This window comes from Camarhynchus parvulus, chromosome Z (assembly GCF_901933205.1).
Source record: "Camarhynchus parvulus chromosome Z, STF_HiC, whole genome shotgun sequence".
NCBI classification, from domain to species: Eukaryota; Metazoa; Chordata; class Aves; order Passeriformes; family Thraupidae; genus Camarhynchus; species Camarhynchus parvulus.
In genome coordinates this window covers 28,135,925-28,156,939 of record NC_044601.1, presented here as the reverse complement: position 1 = coordinate 28,156,939, position 21,015 = coordinate 28,135,925, and the positions used below count along the sequence as shown (strand labels likewise).

General features: G+C 40.4%; 1 protein-coding gene across 1 annotated transcript; it reads left to right on the top strand.

The window, feature by feature from the left end:
- The first annotated feature begins 10,974 nt into the window (after nucleotides 1-10,974).
- NANS (N-acetylneuraminate synthase) lies at nucleotides 10,975-20,232 on the top strand. The gene is made up of 6 exons (XM_030969163.1): nucleotides 10,975-11,192; nucleotides 12,323-12,538; nucleotides 15,615-15,714; nucleotides 15,970-16,124; nucleotides 17,152-17,418; nucleotides 18,489-20,232. The coding sequence occupies exons 1-6, from the start codon at nucleotides 11,061-11,063 to the stop codon at nucleotides 18,696-18,698; spliced, it is 1,080 nt and encodes a 359-aa protein (XP_030825023.1). The 5' UTR covers nucleotides 10,975-11,060; the 3' UTR covers nucleotides 18,699-20,232.
- The last annotated feature ends 783 nt before the right edge of the window (nucleotides 20,233-21,015 follow it).

The following is a 21,015-nucleotide window of genomic DNA, read 5'->3' as shown; positions in this document are numbered from 1 at the left end:
CGAGCCAATCAGTGCCCAGAGACCAGCGGGTGGGCGGGGTGGAGCGCGGCTCCGATGCCCGGAGAGCCGGGTGGCGCCGGCGGGCTCTGTTCCATCGGGATCCGCTCCATCGGGATGCGCTCCTTCAGGCTGTAGCCGGTCGGGAGTCGCCTCTGCCAGCCTCCCAAAGCACAGGCGCTCCGCTGGGACAAGACACGGGTCCATCGGCAACTTGGAGACAAATTCGAACCCCGAGAATACGTCCAAAACATCGGTTGTGTCAAACATCTTTTGTGATATTGGGTATGTCGTCCCTCTGACATAGGGAAGCTTAAGTCACAGAAACACAGAATATGTTGGTAGGGACCACATTGGGTCATCTGTTCAACCTCCCTACTTAAGCAGGGTTATCCCAGAGCATTTGGCACAGGATTCTGTCTATATGGTTCTTAAATATCTCCAGTGAGGGAGACTTCACACCCTCTCTGGACAATCTGTTCCAATACTCTATCACCCACACAGTAAAGCTCTTTCTTATGCTCAAGTGGAATTTACTGTGTATCAGATTTTGACAGTTGTCTCATGTCCTAGTGGTTGGCATCACCAAGAAGAGCCTGGCTCCCTGCTCTTGACACCCCTGCCTTAGACGTTTATACACATTGATGAGATCAAACCAGTGTAAATTCAGGAAGCATGTGTTCTATTAACAAAATGTTCATCAGAAGGGCAGTGATTTCTGACACAATTTTTTGGACAGTTACTTTGATCATGTTCTTGTATCTGGGTATTATAACACAGATGGAATCATACAATTGTAGAATGTGAAGGGATTAGAATGGACTAAAAGATCATCTATTCCAAACCCCTGCTGCCTTGGCAGGGACACCTTCCACTAGAGCAGCTTATTTCAGGCCTTATCCAACCTGGCATTCAACACTGCCAGGGTTGGGACATCCACAACCTCCCTATGCAACCTCTTCCAGTCTCTCCCCAGAAGACTAAAGAATTTCTTCCTAATGTCTAACCTAAATTTCCCCCGTTTCAGTTTGTACCCATTACCCCTTGCCCTGTTACTACAGTTCCTGACACTGACTCCCTCTCCAGTTTCCCTGTAGTACCCTTCAGATAGTGGGAGGTTGCACACCTTCTCTTCTCCAGGATGAGGAGACCCAACTTTCTCAGTCTGTCTTTGTAGGGGAGGTGCTCCAGTCCTCTTACCAACATTGTGGCCTCCTCTGGACTTGCTCCAGCAGTTCTATGTCGTTCTTATACTGAGGGCATGGGAACTGTGTGCAGTAGTCCAGGTGGGGTCTCACATGAGCAGAGCGAGGGACAATCACCTCCTTTGACCTGCTGGCCACGTATGTAATTTATTGGCATAGCAGAGAGGAAGGGGAAAATATTTATGTAAGAGAGGAGAAAATTATGCTGGCAGCCCTCAAGCTGGTGTAGTTGCTGCAAGATGTACTTGCTTGATTCCACTTACATGTTGTCTATAAGTCTGTGTGTACATTTCATGAAATATTAGAGGTAATGTCATCCAGGCTTATGTTATAGTCCCAAACAAGGGTTCAGACATATTTCACAAGGAGGCCAAATTCGGAGAAAAATTTAACTCTGAAAGACAGTTGTAAATGTGAATTTAATGGGCGAGATAAACCACATGCTCAGTTACACTTTTCCCCCCATCAATAAAAAAAGCACAAGTAAATTCTTGTATGACAGAAAGCTCCCTTCACCTCATTTAGTCAAATAAAAGATGTGCCTACTTTTTCCTTTGAAAACTCAGAATTTGGTATGGCAGGAGGCTAGACTGGCTAGACTTTCCTGAATTTCATCTCTCATAGAAAAACAGCAAGGTTATTTATTTTAAATAATCTCCACCTGCCATGGGAAAGCTAAAGAATTAAAAACAATAGCAGTAAGTGGGCCCATAACTTACATTGAAATGCCATCGTGAAGTGTATGCCACACTCTAACAGAAACTTGCTGACTTTGTTTCCACAAATTCTTCTAAAAAGATACTCCCACATTCATTTTCATCACTCCCCTTTCCTTATACATAAATAAAGGAATATTGCACTGCTTCCCTTTAACTATGACTACTGAATGTTGCATGATGACTGTCTAGCTATTTCCTCTTTTGCTTTACCACTGCCTCTTAGCCCTCTGGGAGATTTCTGATGGCACAAACACAAGTAGGACATTGTGATTTAAAATGAAAAGCAAATCCAGTTACTTGCTTGTCTAAAAATTGCAGAATAGGGATTAAGGAATATGAAATATAAGCAGAATTGCAATTTTTCAAATAGCCCAAGAAAATTATTTCCTGTGTTCTACTGGAATGAGTAACTAAATGTTACAGTGAGCCATTAGATCTGTTTTGATGATGAATTCAAAAATTTGTATGTCATCTATCATTCAGATGCACTATGAAGCATTCTTGCACTGACAAAGCTATTACTACTTTCCTGCTTTCTTACCCTGTACAAGAAGTCAAGCTATCTTCTTTTCTAAAGGCAGGTGTTACTCCTTAGAGAGTAGTACAAAGCATAAGAGTAGCATACCCTTTGTTATTCATCCATCGTGGTTTGTTGATATGTCACACTGGGGAGAAGAGTTTATTACAGAAGTATTAGATGAATAAACCCTTATGGAATTATGAAAAGGCAAATAGACTACAAAGGAGTGTCAGGATTGTTCTGTTTCTCTCCATTCTTTGAAAGATGATAAAATTTAATTCTAGTTTCTATATGTACTGAGATTTTGTTTAGAAGTAGTTTAAAAATATGTTTTTGAGCATTTATGAAAATATGGGTTTGCAACTCTGCACTTCCAACATTAAGAAAGGCTTTGCAACAGAAAGGCATTGCAATCCCACAATAGTGGGATTTCTCTGACTCTTTCACAATGTTTTTATTTAAGAAAATAAATAATTAGTAGAACAGATGTTTCTAGAGAAAAATATTAAATGCAAGCCCTTACAATACTCTGTAAGTATGCAAATGAGAAAGGCATTGCACAGCTGACATCTGGACATGAATCACTTCTCAGGAAATCTCTCTAACTAGAAGTGCCCTGCACAAGAGCCCGCAGTTGGTGAGACCACACAATGACTAGGACTTGGTCCAGTTAAGAGGTTCCCTCAAACTGCTGATGGCTAGTAACTTTCAAGATATAGACAGAAGTTAGAAAAACCCCCAGCTTTTCACTTATGAGAGCCTAGTATTTTATAACTAGACTCCTGTATCAAAAAGATGGTGCCTGCTTGGGGTCAGATTGCCACTCCTTTGCAAGGTACAAAAACCAAAAGGAACTGGTTTGAGAGGCACATAAAGCTACCAGCATCAGTCTGCTCCACAGCAACTACCCTGCACATCACTTCACATCAATCTGAAGCTCCCTCAAAGCAGATTTTTAAAGGTCACTGCACATACACTGACTTTGGCACTTAAAGCTACAATTAACAGTTCTACTAAATGGGTTTATGAAGACTAAAGCACACAAAGAAAACATTTGTACACGTCACTGCCATTTAGCTCAAGCCCATCTGCACTACAGAGTCATGCTGCAGCTGTTCACCTTGTTTTGATGGGGCTGGATTTAAAGCCAAGCCAGGGTCTATAACTCATATTGATAGTAGCAGCTTAAATAAGCCATCTGCCCCCTCTGACTGCCTAGGATGACCACAGAGCAATTCTCCTATTCAGACAATCAAACTGGAGATATATTTATTGCTACAATGTGCAAGAGAAGCCAGTCTTTAAATATATGTAGTTCTCATCCCCAGAAGAAAGGCAGGTTTTTTTCGTGAGAGTGCATCAAGTCACCTGCAAGGCAAGAGGATTTGAAGTGGCCCACCCTTCACATGTATATTGACAAACACCTCCTCTGCTACAAGACCTCCAGTGCCACGGCAAGACACACTGCTTTCAGTTATCAAGCTGATTTGCTGCCATGAGAATTTAATTAGATGGGGGCACAAAGAGACGCTGCTGGTAGTGTCCACACTGTTAAACACAAACATCCCAAGATAAGACGCGTAGCTGCTTTCCAAGAAACAGCCAGTAGTCAGTAAAATAAGGAGCATACCTACAACTAATAAACACGTAAAAACTCATAAAAACTATGCTGCTTTTTTGTTGCTCTGACAGCTGTATCTAATCATCACAGCTGTGCATGGTATTCAAACAGAATCTGAGTAAGCAGAGAATAGACATGGTTCCCTACCTAAGGGAAGCACAGAGCTGCACAAAGATGAGCAGAGTGGAGGGTTAGACTGCCAGAGCAGAACAGTAGTAAGTAAGTAAGTAAGTAATATGGCAAGACTAGTATAAAGAGGATGGTTTGCAAATAAAGGGTCAAGATACTTGAAATTATATGATTATGAATTATAGAGTGAGCGATACCAGGAAGGTAAAGTCTTGCCAACACATTTTCCACAGATGACAGCTTCCTAGCCTGTCTGACCAAACTGATTGCAAGTGTGTAGGCAATAAGCATCTTTCTGTCCTATAATCTCACCGTCATCCTCTCTGACATAACTAAAGAGACCTATTTAATTTACAGCAGGAATTGTAAGCTCCCCCACCATAAGAAATATTCCATGAAAAATTTTACTTCAGTAGTATATTTGAAAATGTATTCAGTAAATTAGTTTCCAGTCAAGTTTTCTGAACAATCTGTATTACATTTGTGTTCTACAGTTTGGATTCACAGGGCTACTTCACAATACATTGTCTTCGTATTTTAGTATCACCTCTGAATGTGGAACTTCTGCAATTCCTAAGGTAGTAAAACTAATGGAAATATTAGCAAATAATCTACCACTTCTTTAATGCATTACAGTCCTGTTGGCTTCCTTAGAAACAATGAAACAGTGGCCTTTTCTGGATTTGATTTACAGACACAAAAGCATTCCATGAGGTGCAAAAGGAATATTTTAACTTGCCCAAACCCAACACAGGTCACAAAAAGTTGAGAAGAACCTGACTGCATAAAAACAACTCATGCAAAGAAGTATAAATAACGGTAACTCTTTAATTCTATTTCTGCTGTAAACTGCTTTTCAAAGGGTGGGGGGTGGGGTGGTTTGGTTTGCTTGTTAGCTTGTTTGTTTTTAATTATTTAATTGAACCTTCAATAAATGACAGATACTTGAAATATATGTTGAAGCACATACTGAGTAGAAATCACAATTTATTGCCTTTGTTGCAAGGTAAGGAAATTAAGAAGGCTCTAGTAGAAGGGAAAAGTCATTCTTTATTGACAGAGGGGTTTTTTTACTTTTTAAATTAATTTTTTAGAAGAACTTTGAAAGTTAGTTTGACTATATGGAAAACTGGGTAGTCAAGAGCTTTTGAAGCTCTTTTGAAGCTCTTGGATCTGCCAAAATCTTCTCATTTCCCTCCTAAAACAGCAACAGGTTTATGGCTGAATTCCATACAGAAGGTGAGTTATTGCACCACTTTCCCCTGTTCAAGTGTCAAAGTAATCTACATTCTGAACAAATAGGAAGCACCCATTCAGTTGCCTTATCACAAAACACATTAATATTACTTTTTCTCCCTCGGTAATCAAGGCAGTAGCATCTATGTGAATGCATATTTTTCTAGTCAGAGTTCAGTTTTCTTTCTAATAGTTGGAAGTGTTAGAGATCTATCTCCTTGCAGCAGCAAAGCTGGGCTCTGGTCTGCTGGAGGAAATCAACTAGATCCAAATGCAAGATGTGCCTCTTACAGTGGAAACTTGTGACTAACATGTACAAACCAGCTGAGAATGGGTTTGGCTATGACCTCAGCCCACAGATTGTAGTGATGAGCAGGTCAGTGATAAGCAATGTCATCTAGGCAGGCCAGGAGGCTGAGATGCAGATTGGCACTCCTACAGCACCACCGAGGCAGGACTGACAGCCCCGAGCTAAGCTGACAAACAAACATTCTGTTTATTCTCACTGTTTTGCGTGTCACGGGTTTCTGCATCACACACTTTTCAGCCATTCCTCTAACAACAGATGTATTATTTCTGTCCTTACGTCTTTTACAATCATGTGGAGGCTTCTTAAAGTAATAATTTACATTTACACACCTCTCAGAAAAGTGAGTATTAGTCCTCTCCCTCTCTGCCCTCAATGTACAGAGTGTACTCTCCTCATTCCTCTGCTCCTGCAGAGTAGAACTGAAGTACAACCAGATTAGCCTGGATGGTGTCTACTTATTCCAAATGTCAATTCAGAGATGCCAAAGACCAGGTATTTTATATAGGTATTGTGTTAGTTCAGCACATTTGTCATACTGATTTGTAGCAGTAAGAATTCAACAGATCTGTAAACTAAACAGTAATGCCTTGAATAAGCCATCTATAAGAATTCAGTTTGACAATTAGATATGAAAAGCTTATTTTAGTGATTAGCCCAGTATCATCCAGCAATTTGATAGCAAAAACAGTGAATCAGAACTGGCTGATTTAGGGACCAGCTTTCTCTTCCCTAAAGCTTTGGTCAATGTTTCCCTGCTGTCTCATAAAACACAGGATATATAGACTAGGACAGTCACCTCCAGTACATCTGGTACAGTCTGGGGCAAGATCGCTCTTGAGGGGGGTATTTTAATGACTGTTCACTAAGTATGCTGAAAGAGGCAAGAATGAAGACTGAAAAATCTTAAAACAAGCAGCCTCTATCATTTGAGAGTTGCATAGCGCTAAACATGTGCTTTGTGTCATAGCCCTGATCATGTGTCTTGTCAAGTGAAAAATTGCAAGCCAGTGCAACCTTGTGATACACATAGGGTTGGAACATAGAGAGATCTCTGTTCCTTTGGCCCAGGAAATAACTGAAGGAGATAAGACAGTTGTGCAGAAGGAGGGAGAAAATATACTCTAGGTAGGCCTCTAAATAAATTCTAAATCTTTACCAATTTTGAATATATTCTAATGGATCATAGTCCTTTTCTTGTGATTTTTTAGGGGAAAAAAGATGATGTTTAACATCATCTGCCTTCTTCTCATGCAGACCCCTTATTTATAGCCCCATTTGTCTCATATTACTCATAGCACTAGGGATAGGCTCTGATTTTCACAACTCAGTCCCCTCAGCTGCCATTTCCAGCAGCATTTCTCATGAAACCAGTATCCTTCAAGTTCCCCTGTCTCCCAACTTTCAGTCCAGCTTCTTATACTCAGATTTTTGGGCTTTACGGCATTCTCAGCAATCCACTGGCACAGTAACAGCCAGTATGACTTTATTCTGTCACTCTTCCTTAGTTTCTCCTTATATCTTTTCTCTTCTGAATCCCTTCCTGCCTCTGTAATCCCTAATCATGGTTTGTCAGTAACAGTTGTCTCATTCACATCATTCCAGCCACCTCGCTCAAATATTGTATGCAATCTCCATCTCTCACTTGTTCCTGTGGAAGTTGTTTAAAGTTACTTAAACTCCACAAGATCTGGTGAAAGGACAAGTCAATCCATTACTGTAATTTGCTGAACCATTAGCACATCTGGACGCATTCACAGTACACAAGGCTGTTCTCAAAGTTGCATAAGAAAGCTGGTCAGAGCAAAAGGGAAACATGCTGGTCTTTAGCTTGTCAGAACTTGTGTGGAAACTAAAATTCAAATGTCAGGCTGAAATAAAGAAAATCTGCAGGAATCAAATTCTTGCTGTCACCACAAGGAGATGTACTGCCTGTCACCTATGGCCTGGATGGCCCAATAAAAAAATTATACTGTCATTGCTAGTAAGAAAACTAATGCTAGCATTGCAAGGCCACAAGAACTGGTAGGGTGTTAGGTTTGTTAATAGTTTGAATGAATTTACTCAGAACAAACTGAAATTTGGTATCAAGTGTCTTTTGTTATGATGTAGAGTTTAAATGTGGGATGATACCAGAGACCTTGAAAATATGTGCACAGGCTAAAAACAGAGGCAACGAGACTATAAACATCTCACTGGCAGTCAGCTTCTGGTTCCTGACAATTATAATCTTAAGTGCTGAGAACACTTCTTTAGACATAACAAGGAGGAAGCAATCAAACAACAAGTGCATGTACTTTATGCACTGTTTATGAATAAGAAAAATAGATTATATGGCCATGGGAAGTTAACACCCCCAGAATTGGAGAGTGTATCATCCAAGGAAAGGAGACCAGAGAATTAGAATTCACTGACAGTCAAGCTTTTTTGAAATGTACTATATCTTGATATTTGAAAGGAATTGTTGCTGGCAAATGGTTGTCATCACTGGATTATCATGGAATTTTCTTCCTAAAAACTATATCAAATGTGCAAGCACATCTCTTTCAAGGACCAAGGCTCTTCAAATATATTTTATTATGTCAGTCAAGTGCTAGGGCTGTATAGAAGTATGTGTCTGAATACACAAACTACATGCACTTGTTGTCTCAAACTCTGTAATTCCTGAATAAAGCATTACTGCACGTAAATTCAGTTTGCCTAGTGTGATAACTATCAGTGTTACAAGTATCACACTGACAAGCCATGAAATGGCCAAGCAATTGCACTAAACAATCATTGTAGGTCCCTTCCAGCTGGAAGTATTCTATTGTATTCTCTGTATGCTTCTCATTATTGTCTGCAAATACATCCATCAAATCCTCAGCGTGAGTTGGCTCTCCCACTGAAATAAAAGACAAACCTGCAACAGAACCAACATTTTAGACATCACACAGGAACACAGTTTCACAGAATACAAAGTTAGAATTATTGCAGCCAGACATTTATTAGGAAGTGTTAGGAAGTGTAAAACTGCCTGGGTTGGAATGGTTCACAGATTCTGTACTATTATTATTTGTTTCTGTATCAGTTCTTACTTTAGTGCTTTACATTAAAAATATTTATATATTTTTATATATATTTATATATATATATATATATATATCTATCTCACTGCATGTCATCTTATGTTCCATTCTACTGCTTTTTAATGCTGAATAATTAAAAGCACAGGGGCTCAACCTTCTGTTATTTTTATGCTATAATATGCAAAATGTTATTATGTCATTGCTGAATTATTCCAGAAGTTAATTACTTGTGTTCTGGAGGCATATTTTTTCGTGCTTCTTTACCTGATGACTGAACAAGGAACTTGCCCCAGGAAAGAAGGGTGTGTCTGTTCTGTGGAGGTGGTGGTAAATGTTTATTCAGGAAGAACTTAGAGTACCTAAGGAACTACAAGAACAACTTTTGGCCTCAAGCCATGTAGTTTAGTTGGAGAAATGTCTCATGGGGTAGGTGGTATATTACAGTGTAAACTAAAATTCACTGAAACGTAGCACATTAGAAGCTTGCTTCAGATACTACAATTAAGAAACACTTAAGGAGCTGCTTTTTCAATCAGCAAACTTTTGGAGTAAACTTCATTATAATTATTCTCAGTGTTTCTATGCATGCAGTATAAAAGTTACACTCACAAATTGTTTTGCATAGCCAATATTGAGTGTCAGGTGGTTTCATAAATCATTAAATTTTAGTATCCTAAAGTTCAACAGACTATGATATGGCTTTCAACACTATGTAATTTCTGAAATTATACTGTTTTAGCCCATATGGGATACATCAGTAATACCTGCAGTATAGTTTCAACCTTCTATTTTTTTCTCTGTAAAATTTTCATAAAACCATTAAGTATGTATTACCCATTGCACAAATGCAACATTTTTAATAGGGACTGTACTTGACTCAGATCTCTTTCTGTAACAGTCATTCAGCACCCCTAAAAAAGCTAGGCCTGCATTTGTATCTACCTGTGACTGCAGTCAATGTAATTGCTCAGTTGAAATGGTTAGGGTGAGTTCTGTTGTCAGGAAACTTTCTCATCTATGAGACAGCCTCAGGCAACTCACCTGTTTCTAGAGAACTGGCTGGTTTTATACAGATACAAACATTTTATATGGTCTGGAATTCTTGGTCACACAAAAGAAAAAAATTTGTATTTATACGGTGTTCTCACCATAATTTACAAAAGTCAATCCTTTGTAAAAGACAACGTCCTATTCAAGAGCCACTGGCATATTGCAGTGTATCACTCATCAAGGCCATCTCTGATTTTCAATTGAGGCAATTTCTTAGGCTACCTCTTATGTAGTAGTACACAGCTTACAGCCTGTTCGATCAGTCACTGTAGTCTGTCAGAAGGATGCAGTTCTCCTTGGGGAGCAGTCAATACCAGCAAAAAGAAACTACCGTGCTGTAACTGTGGTACTAACATTGTGCGTCAGTGGGACTCGGCTCTGCTTCATGTCACTCACCAAGACAAAACAAACCAGATAAAGCAAACAAAAAACCACCAGACACATACCATAAAATCGTAACAATCGAAATTATTGATTTTCAGTTCTATTAAAAACCTCACAGATAGGCCCAGAATGTCACAAATGTATCTGCATGTCAGTCAGAGAAGGATTTTGGAGTAAAATAATCTCAGAAGTGGCCTTAGCTATCGCATCACATTTTACCATTTATTTCCACGTATCATGGAAAGTTTTGTCTGAACCAAGTCTCTACAGCTCCTGAAAGGAGTGTGCAGTGAGGTGGGGGTTAGTGTGGTCTGCCGGGCCTGCAGTGAGAAGAGGAAATGGCCTTAATCTGAGACACGGGAGATTCACATTAGATATTAGAAAAAAACATTTGTCACTGTCAGGGTGGTCAGGCACTGGAATATGTTTCCCGGGAGGTGGTGGAGTCACCATCCCTGGAAGATTTTAAAAGGTCTCTCTGGGTGGAGCACCCAGCTGGTGGGTGCTTCCCGGGAAGCCGCTGCCGTGGCGGCGGCGCCGCCCGCGTCCCGGCGGGAAGCGCTGAGGGCGCGGTGCCGCGGCGCCTCCTGCCGGCCGGCAGCTGACCCTGGGGTAGGGAGTCTGTGCCCGCCGGCGGCGCCGCTTGCTGCGGCCAGGAGAAGGCGCGGCCGGACCGGGAATGGCGGCGCCGATTGGTGCGGATGGGAGAAGGCGCGGCGGGGCCGGGAGTGGCGGCGCCGATTGGTGCGTCTGGGAAGAGGCGCGGCGGGGCCGGGAGCGGCGGCGCAGTCGCGGGCGGGTGTTGGGGCTGTCGCCATCTCGCCATGGCTCGCGAGTTCGAGCTGTGCCCCGGGCGGCGCGTCGGCGGCGACCAGCCCTGCTTCATCATCGCCGAGATCGGGCAGAACCACCAGGGAGACCTGGACATCGCCAAGCGCATGATCCGCATGGTCAAGGTGCGCGGGGGGGAGGCGGGTGAGGGAGAGACAGGATGAGAGGACGTGGCCTCAAGCTGTGCCACAGAGGCTAAGGCTAGCCATGAGGAAGAATTTCTTCACGGAGAGGCCTAACAGACATCGCAGTGGGCTGCCCAGGGAGATGGTGGAGTCGCTGTCTGTGGAGGTGTTTAAGGAAAGACTGGAGGTGGCACTTGGTGCCATGGTCTGTTTGGCAAGGTGGAGCTTAGTCACCTGAAGGACTCGATCTCAGAGGTCTTTTCCAACTAATTCATTCTATGATCTTTTGTCATGACTGCAGCCCCGCAGCTGGGGCATGACCTTACAGGGAATTTAGGAAGTATCTGAACCATTAAGCTGCTGAACCGTCTCTAATGAACCTCCAGTTTGACTTTGTTGACATCAGGGCTTTATTGCAGTAAAGCTTGTGTCATCCAGTAAGACAGCCAAACTGCTTTCAAATCTGATGTTATATCCATTAGATAGAAAACTACACATCATCACAGCTCGGAACATGGTGTATTCAGTTATGTGACTGGGCTGAAAGTGGAGACCAGTCTAATGAGGATTTGTCTTTACTGTGTGACTTCACATGAATTATTATTCCTTCAAATGAATTATTATTCCTGGAGGTGTTCAAGAGTGTCTGGTGCTGGTGACGTGATCTAGGGATAACTGTGGTGATGCTGGGTGGATGGTTGGACTGGATGATCTTAAAAGTTTCTTTCAGCCTTGATGGTGCTATGAATTTCAGATTCATACTCCTTGTTCCACAGAATCCTGTGTCCTTTTTTAATGTAACATTATCAGTGACAGCTAATCTGGGAAAAACACCACAGAAGTCAACTCTTCGAATAAGCAACATGCATAGCTAAGTAGTTTTGTAGGTTTAATATGATTTCTCTGAATTGCTGCTCTACTAAGTGTATTGGGACTCTGAAATAAAAGGGTTCATGCGTGTGTAGGTCCACAGTCACTCTGTGTTCATTACCGTTTCTGTGATTGCTTTGATGATGATGTGAAAACTACACAACAGATGAGCACATCAGTTACTCACTCCTTGCAGTCAGAGTTAGGTGAGTGCAGGTTCACTTGCAGTTCCACTCAGTGTGCACCAGCTTGTTTTGCAGGACTGTGGAGCAGACTGTGCTAAGTTCCAGAAGAGTGAACTGGAGTACAAATTCAACAAGAAAGCCTTAGAAAGGCCCTACACCTCTAAACACTCCTGGGGAAAGACTTATGGGGAACACAAGCGCCACTTGGAGTTCAGTCATGACCAATATAGAGAGCTAAAGAAGTATGCAGAGGAGATTGGCATTTTCTTCACAGCTTCTGGCATGGATGAGGTATGTAAGCCATACTGGAATGACGAGGGGAGTCTGGCTGTTGTGTCTGTTGGGTATTACTTAGGTATGATAGTTCTTACAGAAAGAGAATATACAGACAATCAATTTCTTAACTGAGACACCTAGAGTAATTTGCCACTTCACCTGTGCTCCTACAATGGTTGGCTGAATATTTTGGAAGACTTGCCACATGTTGAGATACTTAACAGAGTAAGTAGTATTAGGAACAAGGCTTCATTTTGACCTTCATAAACAATTGAGGCTTTGAGAGTACAGATCAAGATGGCAATCAGACTACTCTCCAGTGTTGTCTGATATGTTGGTTTCAAGCATATCAAACTTCTTTCTATATTTAAACCAGATTCCTTTCTTGATACAATCTCCATTATTTCCCTCTTTTTTTCCACCCTCCTTGTTGTTTACTAGACGCTTGTGGTGTTTCTAAGCAGTAGGAGTTTTATGCCCCTGTTTCTTTTACTAATCTCATGGAGTGGCTCACACCTTGTCCTGTTACTGCTGAATCATTTACTGATTTTTGCCAGTGGGCTCTTGAACAGTCAGTCACCAGCTTCACAACTCCATGAAACTCCTGCTGCTGTTCCCCCTTAGACTTGTATACTTGTAGCTGTTGCATGTCACTTGCCTTAGAATAATGGAAGTGACAGTATTAACAAATGCAACCTACAGTTCATCTGTGTAAGCTGTAAAGGTCAGGTAACACTTGAACTTCAGTATAGATGAGAGATCACAGATTTATTTTTCTTTGTGGCCTAGAAAAGACGGAGAACCGAATGGAAAGAGACCCTACCAGAAGTAAGCTAGCCACGCTTGCATATGGCCAGCAAAACCATGTCCCTGGCTTTCTGGAAGTAGACATATCCAGGATAGGACAAGGAAGTGATTTACTTAATGTTTTAAGGTGATCTATTCAGTGTCTCACTCTTGCAGTCAGAGACAATTCCTGATACATGAGTGTTATTTCTTACAATTTGTCTCTCTCTTCATCTGATGATAGACAAATATGCTGTGTGTATATGGCAATAACTCAGTGCCATGGATTCAGAAATAGATCTGTGAAAAGAGAGTGTGGTGATGTTTCTCTTATTGCTCTCTTCACATCTAGAAGATCTGCTGAACAATATGCATTCCTTTAAGAAAGGAGTACATGAGCCCAGGAATCTCAGACTTCTGTATCTGGGATCTTAAAAGACCCACGTACCTTTGGGGAGAAGAAAACCCCCACATTCCTTCTTTGATGTTAAAACCTCTGGTTTCTATAGGCTGTAGTAAAACACAGAACACCTTTTATAGGCAGCAGCTAAGATCACTTTCTGCTGCTGGGATCCCTCTTTTTCTCTGCTGTGCTTTTTTGTATGTGGCTTTATCAGCTAATGAACAGAAGTGATACATGTTTGTGCCTTCTTTTTGAGCAGTAATTACATTACACCCTAATATTTCTGGTGGCATGTCTGTAAGACAGGGGTTTCGAACTTAAAATATTGCATAAATTGACATCAAAACTCTTTAAGAATGCATTAACTTCTGAAAGTTTTTGTACATTAACTTCTGTAAATTTAACATAATCTCCAGAGGTCCAGATACATCAAAGAGTTTAAATTGTGTGTTTAACTATATGAGGAAGTTACTTAAATGACGTGTGAAATAAATAAAAAAGCCTTTGAATAACTTTTTTATTTATTCTGTTCTAGTGTGTACTGGAGACAAAGCAGCATCTCATTGAACCACTCCCTTTAATGTCATTTTTGTTATTTGAAATAACTTCCTGGTTCTTGAATCTCTTAAAGAAGAGCTGCTAATTTTCAAGAGATATTTACCTAATGAAGAGTGGCCTTAGATGCAAGGTCTACCTGTCATATTTAATTTTTTGCCATCTCCTGAGATAAGATCTGTGTCTTTTTAATATAGATTACTCACTGTCTTTATGCACAATACATCTGAATAAACTATATTAAATAGTGAACAGAGAGATGTTATACATAGCAGGTACAAGAAATTTAATCTCCATCATACTGATGGTAGAAAAATTAGACTGAATAGGACGTTATTATCTTTGTGGACATTAGCATTCTTTCTCTGGCATTAAGTAAATGTAACTGCAACAAGAAAAGAGCTGAAGAAATTAAAAGTGTTTGTGGGTGGTTGACAGGGGGCAAAGGTAACTGTTTCATTATTTTGCCCAGAGGTGAGTGGAGGATTTAAATACCTCTTGCCTGTGATGGATTTGGAATTTAAATTTTCTTCCAATAAAGTACTAATTTTTAAAAGGCCACTTACCCATTTTCAGGAAGCCTCTAATAATTCTTGAATTGTTGGGCATATTTATAGAGAAAGGCAGAGTATAATTAGCATTTAAATAAACATTTTATAGTCTTTGCTTTGGCATATTTTATTGTCTAGTATCTTTCCTAAAAGCAAACTAATTTTGGATTCCCTTTTTTGGGCACTTTTGGGGTTTTTTCTTGGTGCTTATTTAATATGCCCATACAAGTTTTCAGTATGATGAATCTGTTCTACTATCTGTAGTTTTAAACACTCTGTGGCTTAATCTTTCTGACCTGCAGGACATGTGTGGCCGGAAAACTCTGTGCATGCTTGTATCACATTTCTTCTTCAACAGGCACACTTCCATCTGCAGGTAGTTGCTCTCTCTGGTAGCGTTTAAAAAAAGAGAGAAAAAAGCAAGAATGTTGTGATACACAGGTTCATCTGCAAACTGAGATGGAGCTCTGCTTGCTTGTACTAAGCAGCAGACTGTTCAGCTGGTCAGATCAGAGATTGCCTTGAGACAGTCAAAACTTTGCACTAAAATAGAAGTATGAAAGAAGGCATCACGATCATACTCCACCTGGAGGGAAACCAGAAACTAATATTGTCAAGATAGGAAATGCTACTTCAGGAGCAGCTTTTTTTGTGTATAATACTGTATAATACCCACCTGTTTAATTAAGCTTTGAGTTTGTTGTGTTAAACAGTTGTTTATTTTCAAGCGCAGTAGTTCTTGATCCCTTGATCCAGCTGAAATAGAGTGTTAAAACATGATTTCTTTTCCTTGTAGATGGCTGTGGAATTTCTACATGAACTGGATGTTCCATTTTTCAAAGTAGGATCAGGAGATACAAATAATTTTCCCTATTTGCAAAAGACTGCAAAGAAAGGTAAGCATTTTCTGTGAGCCATCTTGGTGAACATCACAATTCCTCAGTAGCTCAGTTATTACATTTTTCCTCCAGTTGATTTTTGGGAAAAAAAATCTGAAGTTTCTTTATATTTCAGACTTTGAAAAAAAAAAGTTTTACCCAGAGTTCTTTTCTAGTTTTACTGCATTAATTTACTTTAAAGAATTTAATTTAATCTTGGGTAGCTTTCTTGTAGACATAGGACAAAACTTGTGCATATTTTCTAATGGCTAGGTCGCCCAATGGTGATTTCCAGTGGGATGCAGTCGATGAGCACAATGCATCAGGTTTATCAGATTGTGAAGCCCATAAATCCAAACTTCTGCTTCCTGCAGTGCACCAGTGCATACCCGCTTCAGCCAGAGGATGTCAATCTCCGTGTTATATCGGTCAGTGAGTAACCCAGAGCATGCTGTGGGTAGGGTGGCAGAGAAGGGCTTTGTGCTTTTACTGAGATACACTTTCAGGTCTTAAGGTGTGCTGGAATTTGCTTCTGAGAAGTTACAGGATGTGTCACGTTCCTCTAATTCACACTGAAGTTAAAAGATCCACCGGGTCCTTTTTTAGAAGAACTCATCTTTGAGGAATATGATAAAGGATATTGCTGGAGTATTCACAGTTCAACAGAGGAAAGCATGACATGGTTATCAGGTTAACCCTGTGGTTTATAGTGCTAAGAAAAATCATGTAAACTGTTATCATTAAGAAGGTGCATGAAGTGAGAATATAATTCTAAATAGGGAGCTCAACCAAAAACTTTGTTTAAAAAGTTACATGTGACTATCAGAGCCACGAAGAAAATTGATTTGACCCTACTATAGTTTCCTTCATTTGAAATGTTACTTGTATATGCCAAATAGTGATGTAAGAAAGTTTTCCCAAACTGGCCAGTGTTCAAGCACTACCTTAGATCTATGCACACATAGTATATTATTTTTAATAGAATGACACATGGCTGCATTTAAGTGCCTTTAGGATTTGGTGACTGTTCTCTATGCTTGGATTAAAAGGTTGCTTCAGATTTTAAATACAATGTTGAAGAAATCTGTTTGGATACAGATTAAGTTTAACCAATCCACTGGGTTCTTGGATAAAAATAGGATACTATTACTGTTACTTAGGCTGATACAGGCCTTGAAGACCTTGAATAGTAGAAGTGTATTAAAAGGAGAAATATAAGTTGTAGAGGAGAACATACTTCCTTTTTCTTGTCAGTATTGATAATATTAGTCAAATTTGCAATGTAGTGATTGGTAATGCAGTGTGACTTGTTGAATTTAAAAGGCTGCATTCTCTCCATATCCAACTGCTTGTTTTATGGCACAGTATTTGTCCACTGCAGTTATCACTGTTAAATTTGCTTTGTTTTTGAAACTGCTGCCTTGGTAATTCAGACCAACTCTGTCGTGATTCAAGGCATATCAGTCAGCTTTTCCTGATATCCCCATTGGCTATTCGGGGCATGAAACTGGCATAGCCATTTCAGTGGCAGCTGTTGCAATGGGTGCTAAAGTACTGGAACGCCACGTGACTCTCGACAAAACATGGAAAGGAAGTGACCACCAAGCATCTCTGGAGCCAAATGAGCTGGCAGAGTTAGTGAAAGCCATCCGTACTGTGGAAAAAGCAATGGGTTCTCCAATCAAACAGCTCTTGCCCTGTGAAATGGCATGCAATGAAAAGGTAACTTTTGGTTTTGGTTTGTGTAAACCTGCAGCTAATTTAGACCTATAGCTAATAACTCTGTATTCAGAAAAATAGCTTGCAAATTGTTTATTGCAGTAGTGTTTCTGCCTCTGTACTTAGAAAATTTCACTCTGCATAATGTTGGCAGTTTTGATTATAATAGAGTTCTATGTTTATCATCCAGTGGTTAACTAAGTTGAGTAACAGCATGGAATCATTTAGGTTGGAAAAGACCCATGAGGTCATTTAGTCCAACCTAACACTGCCAAGCCCAACCACTAATGTATGTTCCTAAGTGCCATGTCTACACATTTTAAATAACTCCAGGGATCATGTCTCAACTGCTTCCATGTTGTAAACTGTGAGTGCTTGGTCACCCTTTTAGAGAAGAAATTTTTCCTAATATCTAGTCTAACCCTCCCCTGGCACAGCTTGAGGCCATTTCCTCTTGTTCTGTCACTTGCTGCCTGGGAGAAGAGACCACTCACCTGACTACAGCCTCCTTTCATGGAGTTGTAGATAGTGATAAGCCCCCTCTGAGCTTCCTTTTCTCCAGGGCAAACACCCCCCCAGCTCCCTCAGCCATTCTCAAAGGACTTGTGCTCCAGACCTTGCACCACCTTTGTGGTCCTTCTCTGGATTCACTCCAGCATTTCAATGTCCTTTTTGTAGTGAGGGGCCCAGAACTGGACACAGGATTTGAGGTGTGGCCTCACCAGTGCCAGGTACTTGGCAATAGTAATAGGAATAATACCTCTGTGATTTTATATGAGCTGCTTTTACACTAAGCTAAAATACCAGTCATTCTAACCAGATTCCCTCCACTGTGATTTTGAAAAATTCCAGCGAGCCACTGTCCAGTTTCAGAAAACATCTGCATGTTCCTGACAGCCTAGTTAGAGTGAGAGTAACCATGCTAAATTAATCTTCATTTGGAATAAGTAATGGAGAAAGCAGTTCTACACAACCTGTTCTAAAATAACTGCAGAACATTTCTTATCCTTTTACGTTATGCTAAGCTAGCAATGTATTTAACTTCAACATTGTTTTTTTTCCCCCTCCCATAGCTGGGAAAGTCAGTAGTGGCAAAAGTGGCAATTCCTGAAGGTGCAGTATTGACGCTTGACATGCTGACGGTGAAGGTGGGAGAGCCAAAGGGATTTCCCCCAGAATGCATCTTTGATCTGGTGGGCCAGAAGGTTAAAAGAACTATTGAAGAAGATGAAACCATCACTGAGCAAGCAGTGGAAAATCATGTAAAAAAAGTGAAGTGCTAAACCAAAGCACTCCATTCCATATTTCTCATTGTACTACCATGCAATGTGTTTGAGAATAGCAGCATGGTAGATTAGAAGAAAGGGGTGTAATTATGAGGGTACAAACAGGATAGAATTTTCAGGTTCTTGTTAGCAGGAAGTTTCAGAAGCAAAGGGGATATAAATTGTGAAGATTTTACTAGAAACTGTATAGCATTGTGCCTAGGAAATGTCATGATACTCTCTTCTCCGTTTCACTTAACCTAGATTAATTTGAAGTTCTGCCAAATAAAAGACCACAGTCTGCTGCTTTCCAGCTTCCCTTTTCTGTTAAGAATACAGTAAATTGTGAGAATTTTGTCTACTTTGAATTGTTCTAGCCCTGTATCTTTTGATACTCCTCTCTTTTCTGCCATTTGCCTCATCTCTGTGATAGCACGACTCTGGTTGGAGTTGAATACAGATAAGTGAAAGTTTACACTGAACAGAAAACTACAAATGCAACCTGGATGGATTTTTTTTTAAGATGAAAGTCTTAAAAGTGTCATGATAAAGCAGTGAGTTGCAGCAATCTGTATTCTGTGGGAAAATGGGCTTCTTGAGAAAGCTAATTTCTCAAGAGAGAGTACCAGGAAAGGAAGCATAGGGGTATTTAGAAAGGTCCCATTTAAGGAGCAAGAGAGCCTTTTTTGAACTGAAAGGCCAAAAGGCATGCCAGAGAGATTGAGGAGGGAAGAAAAGTAGATCTGAGATGAATCAGTGAAAATAAGTATAACTTATGCTTCAGAAATTCTGAAAAGCATCTATTGCAAGTTGAGTGAAGTCTGGAATATTAAGTCAATCCTGCAGAGCATTTGGATGCCTCTGTTGGACCTGGGGGGCAGCTTCTCAGGTAGGAAGCCAAATGCTGGTGAAGTTTGAGCAGCTTTTTTGTTTTTTCTGTACTAACCAGAATCCTCTACATTGGGATTTTTCTCCCAACACTGGTGTGTGAGATGGCTGAGGCTGACTGCCTGACTACATCACACCATTATGCTTCAGCATGATGGTCAGTACATGATTTGTGTGGTCTGCTCTTGCATCCCAGCTTCTCACTTTTCAAGTGAGAAATGCAATGCCACTCCTATTGCCTGCTGCTTTTCCCTTTGACCAGAAGGGAGCTGTGTAGCAGCAGCTGCAAGCCATTAATTCTTCAACTACCTTGCTTAGGACAGAACTGCTTTGCAATAATTAATCTGCTTTTTTTCTGTTGTGGAATCATTTACTAGTGATGGTTACTTGGAACTTGCTACCTTTTTGTCATGAGTTGGTGAAGTATCTTGAATTTGGTGGTGAGTGGTTTTGTACCTATAAACTGTTTACTTTCAAAATGTGCAATTCTGAGGAAACTGTTTTCTTATCTTTAAATGGGGAAGCAGAAGTTGAGTCATATACTTGACTATATGTGAGCTGTGATTGATGCAGTATGCTTGCCTTACATTAAAAAACTACTTAATTGTTAAAAGATTTTTTTTTTCATTTCAAATTTGAAAAATAAATTTAGCTTATAAAACAAGCTCTTGTTTCTGCATTTCAGCCTATGGTCAGACCTTGCCTTTGCCAGCACTGGTGATGCAGGGCCTTTAGTATTTGAACACTGTAACATCACCTGACCAGTTTCAAGTAGCAGGGGTTTTTCACTCTGGGCTGGTCCTGGAGATTGCTGTAAGCAAAAGCTCCAGAAATGTCCAGGACTTTAATTAATGTATTGGTGGGGGGAAAAATATGCATATACAGAAAATTGCAAGCTGTGTCCCCTAGTTCTACATGAATGTTGCAAATTGAACGCAAAAATAAATGGGTCACAAATGCACCTCTGGCCTGGTGTTTTTATCGCACCTGTGAGCCCTGCAGACATTTCATCCTCTTAGGGGTTGTACACAGCTTTTTCTCATGCTTTCACTCAATGGAAAGAATAGGGCCACCCAGAAGTCCAATTCAGAGCTTTTGTCACATATAAGACCAGCTAGTGACTAATAAATGTGGCCACAGAAGCTCCAGTTTTAGAAGGGACCTTTCCAAGAGTCAGTGCTAGACTTTGATTTTTCCAAGTTGACACTTAAATATGAGCTAATTCACTTACTGCATTTATTATCCAAATCTGACCTTGTCAATGATAACAATATGCAGTATAAAATCTTGAAGCTTGAGCCAAACTAAACCTGTTGCCATAGACAACTGCAGCCTCCCCAGGCTGATAAGGGGAGGGAGTTCATTAAAAAAAATTTCAAAAAGTCAATATCCATGTTCCAGTCTGAGTTGTAATATGTTTCTTTCAACCTGACTTCTTCCATTTTGT

Coding starts and splice junctions, on each gene's coding strand:
- NANS (XM_030969163.1), top strand. CDS start 11,061: ATGGCTCGCGAGTTCGAGCTGTGCCCCGGGCGGCGCGTCGGCGGCGAC. Junction 11,193..12,322: donor GCATGATCCGCATGGTCAAG/GTGCGCGGGGGG, acceptor CTTGTTTTGCAG/GACTGTGGAGCAGACTGTGC. Junction 16,125..17,151: donor TCAATCTCCGTGTTATATCG/GTCAGTGAGTAA, acceptor TCGTGATTCAAG/GCATATCAGTCAGCTTTTCC.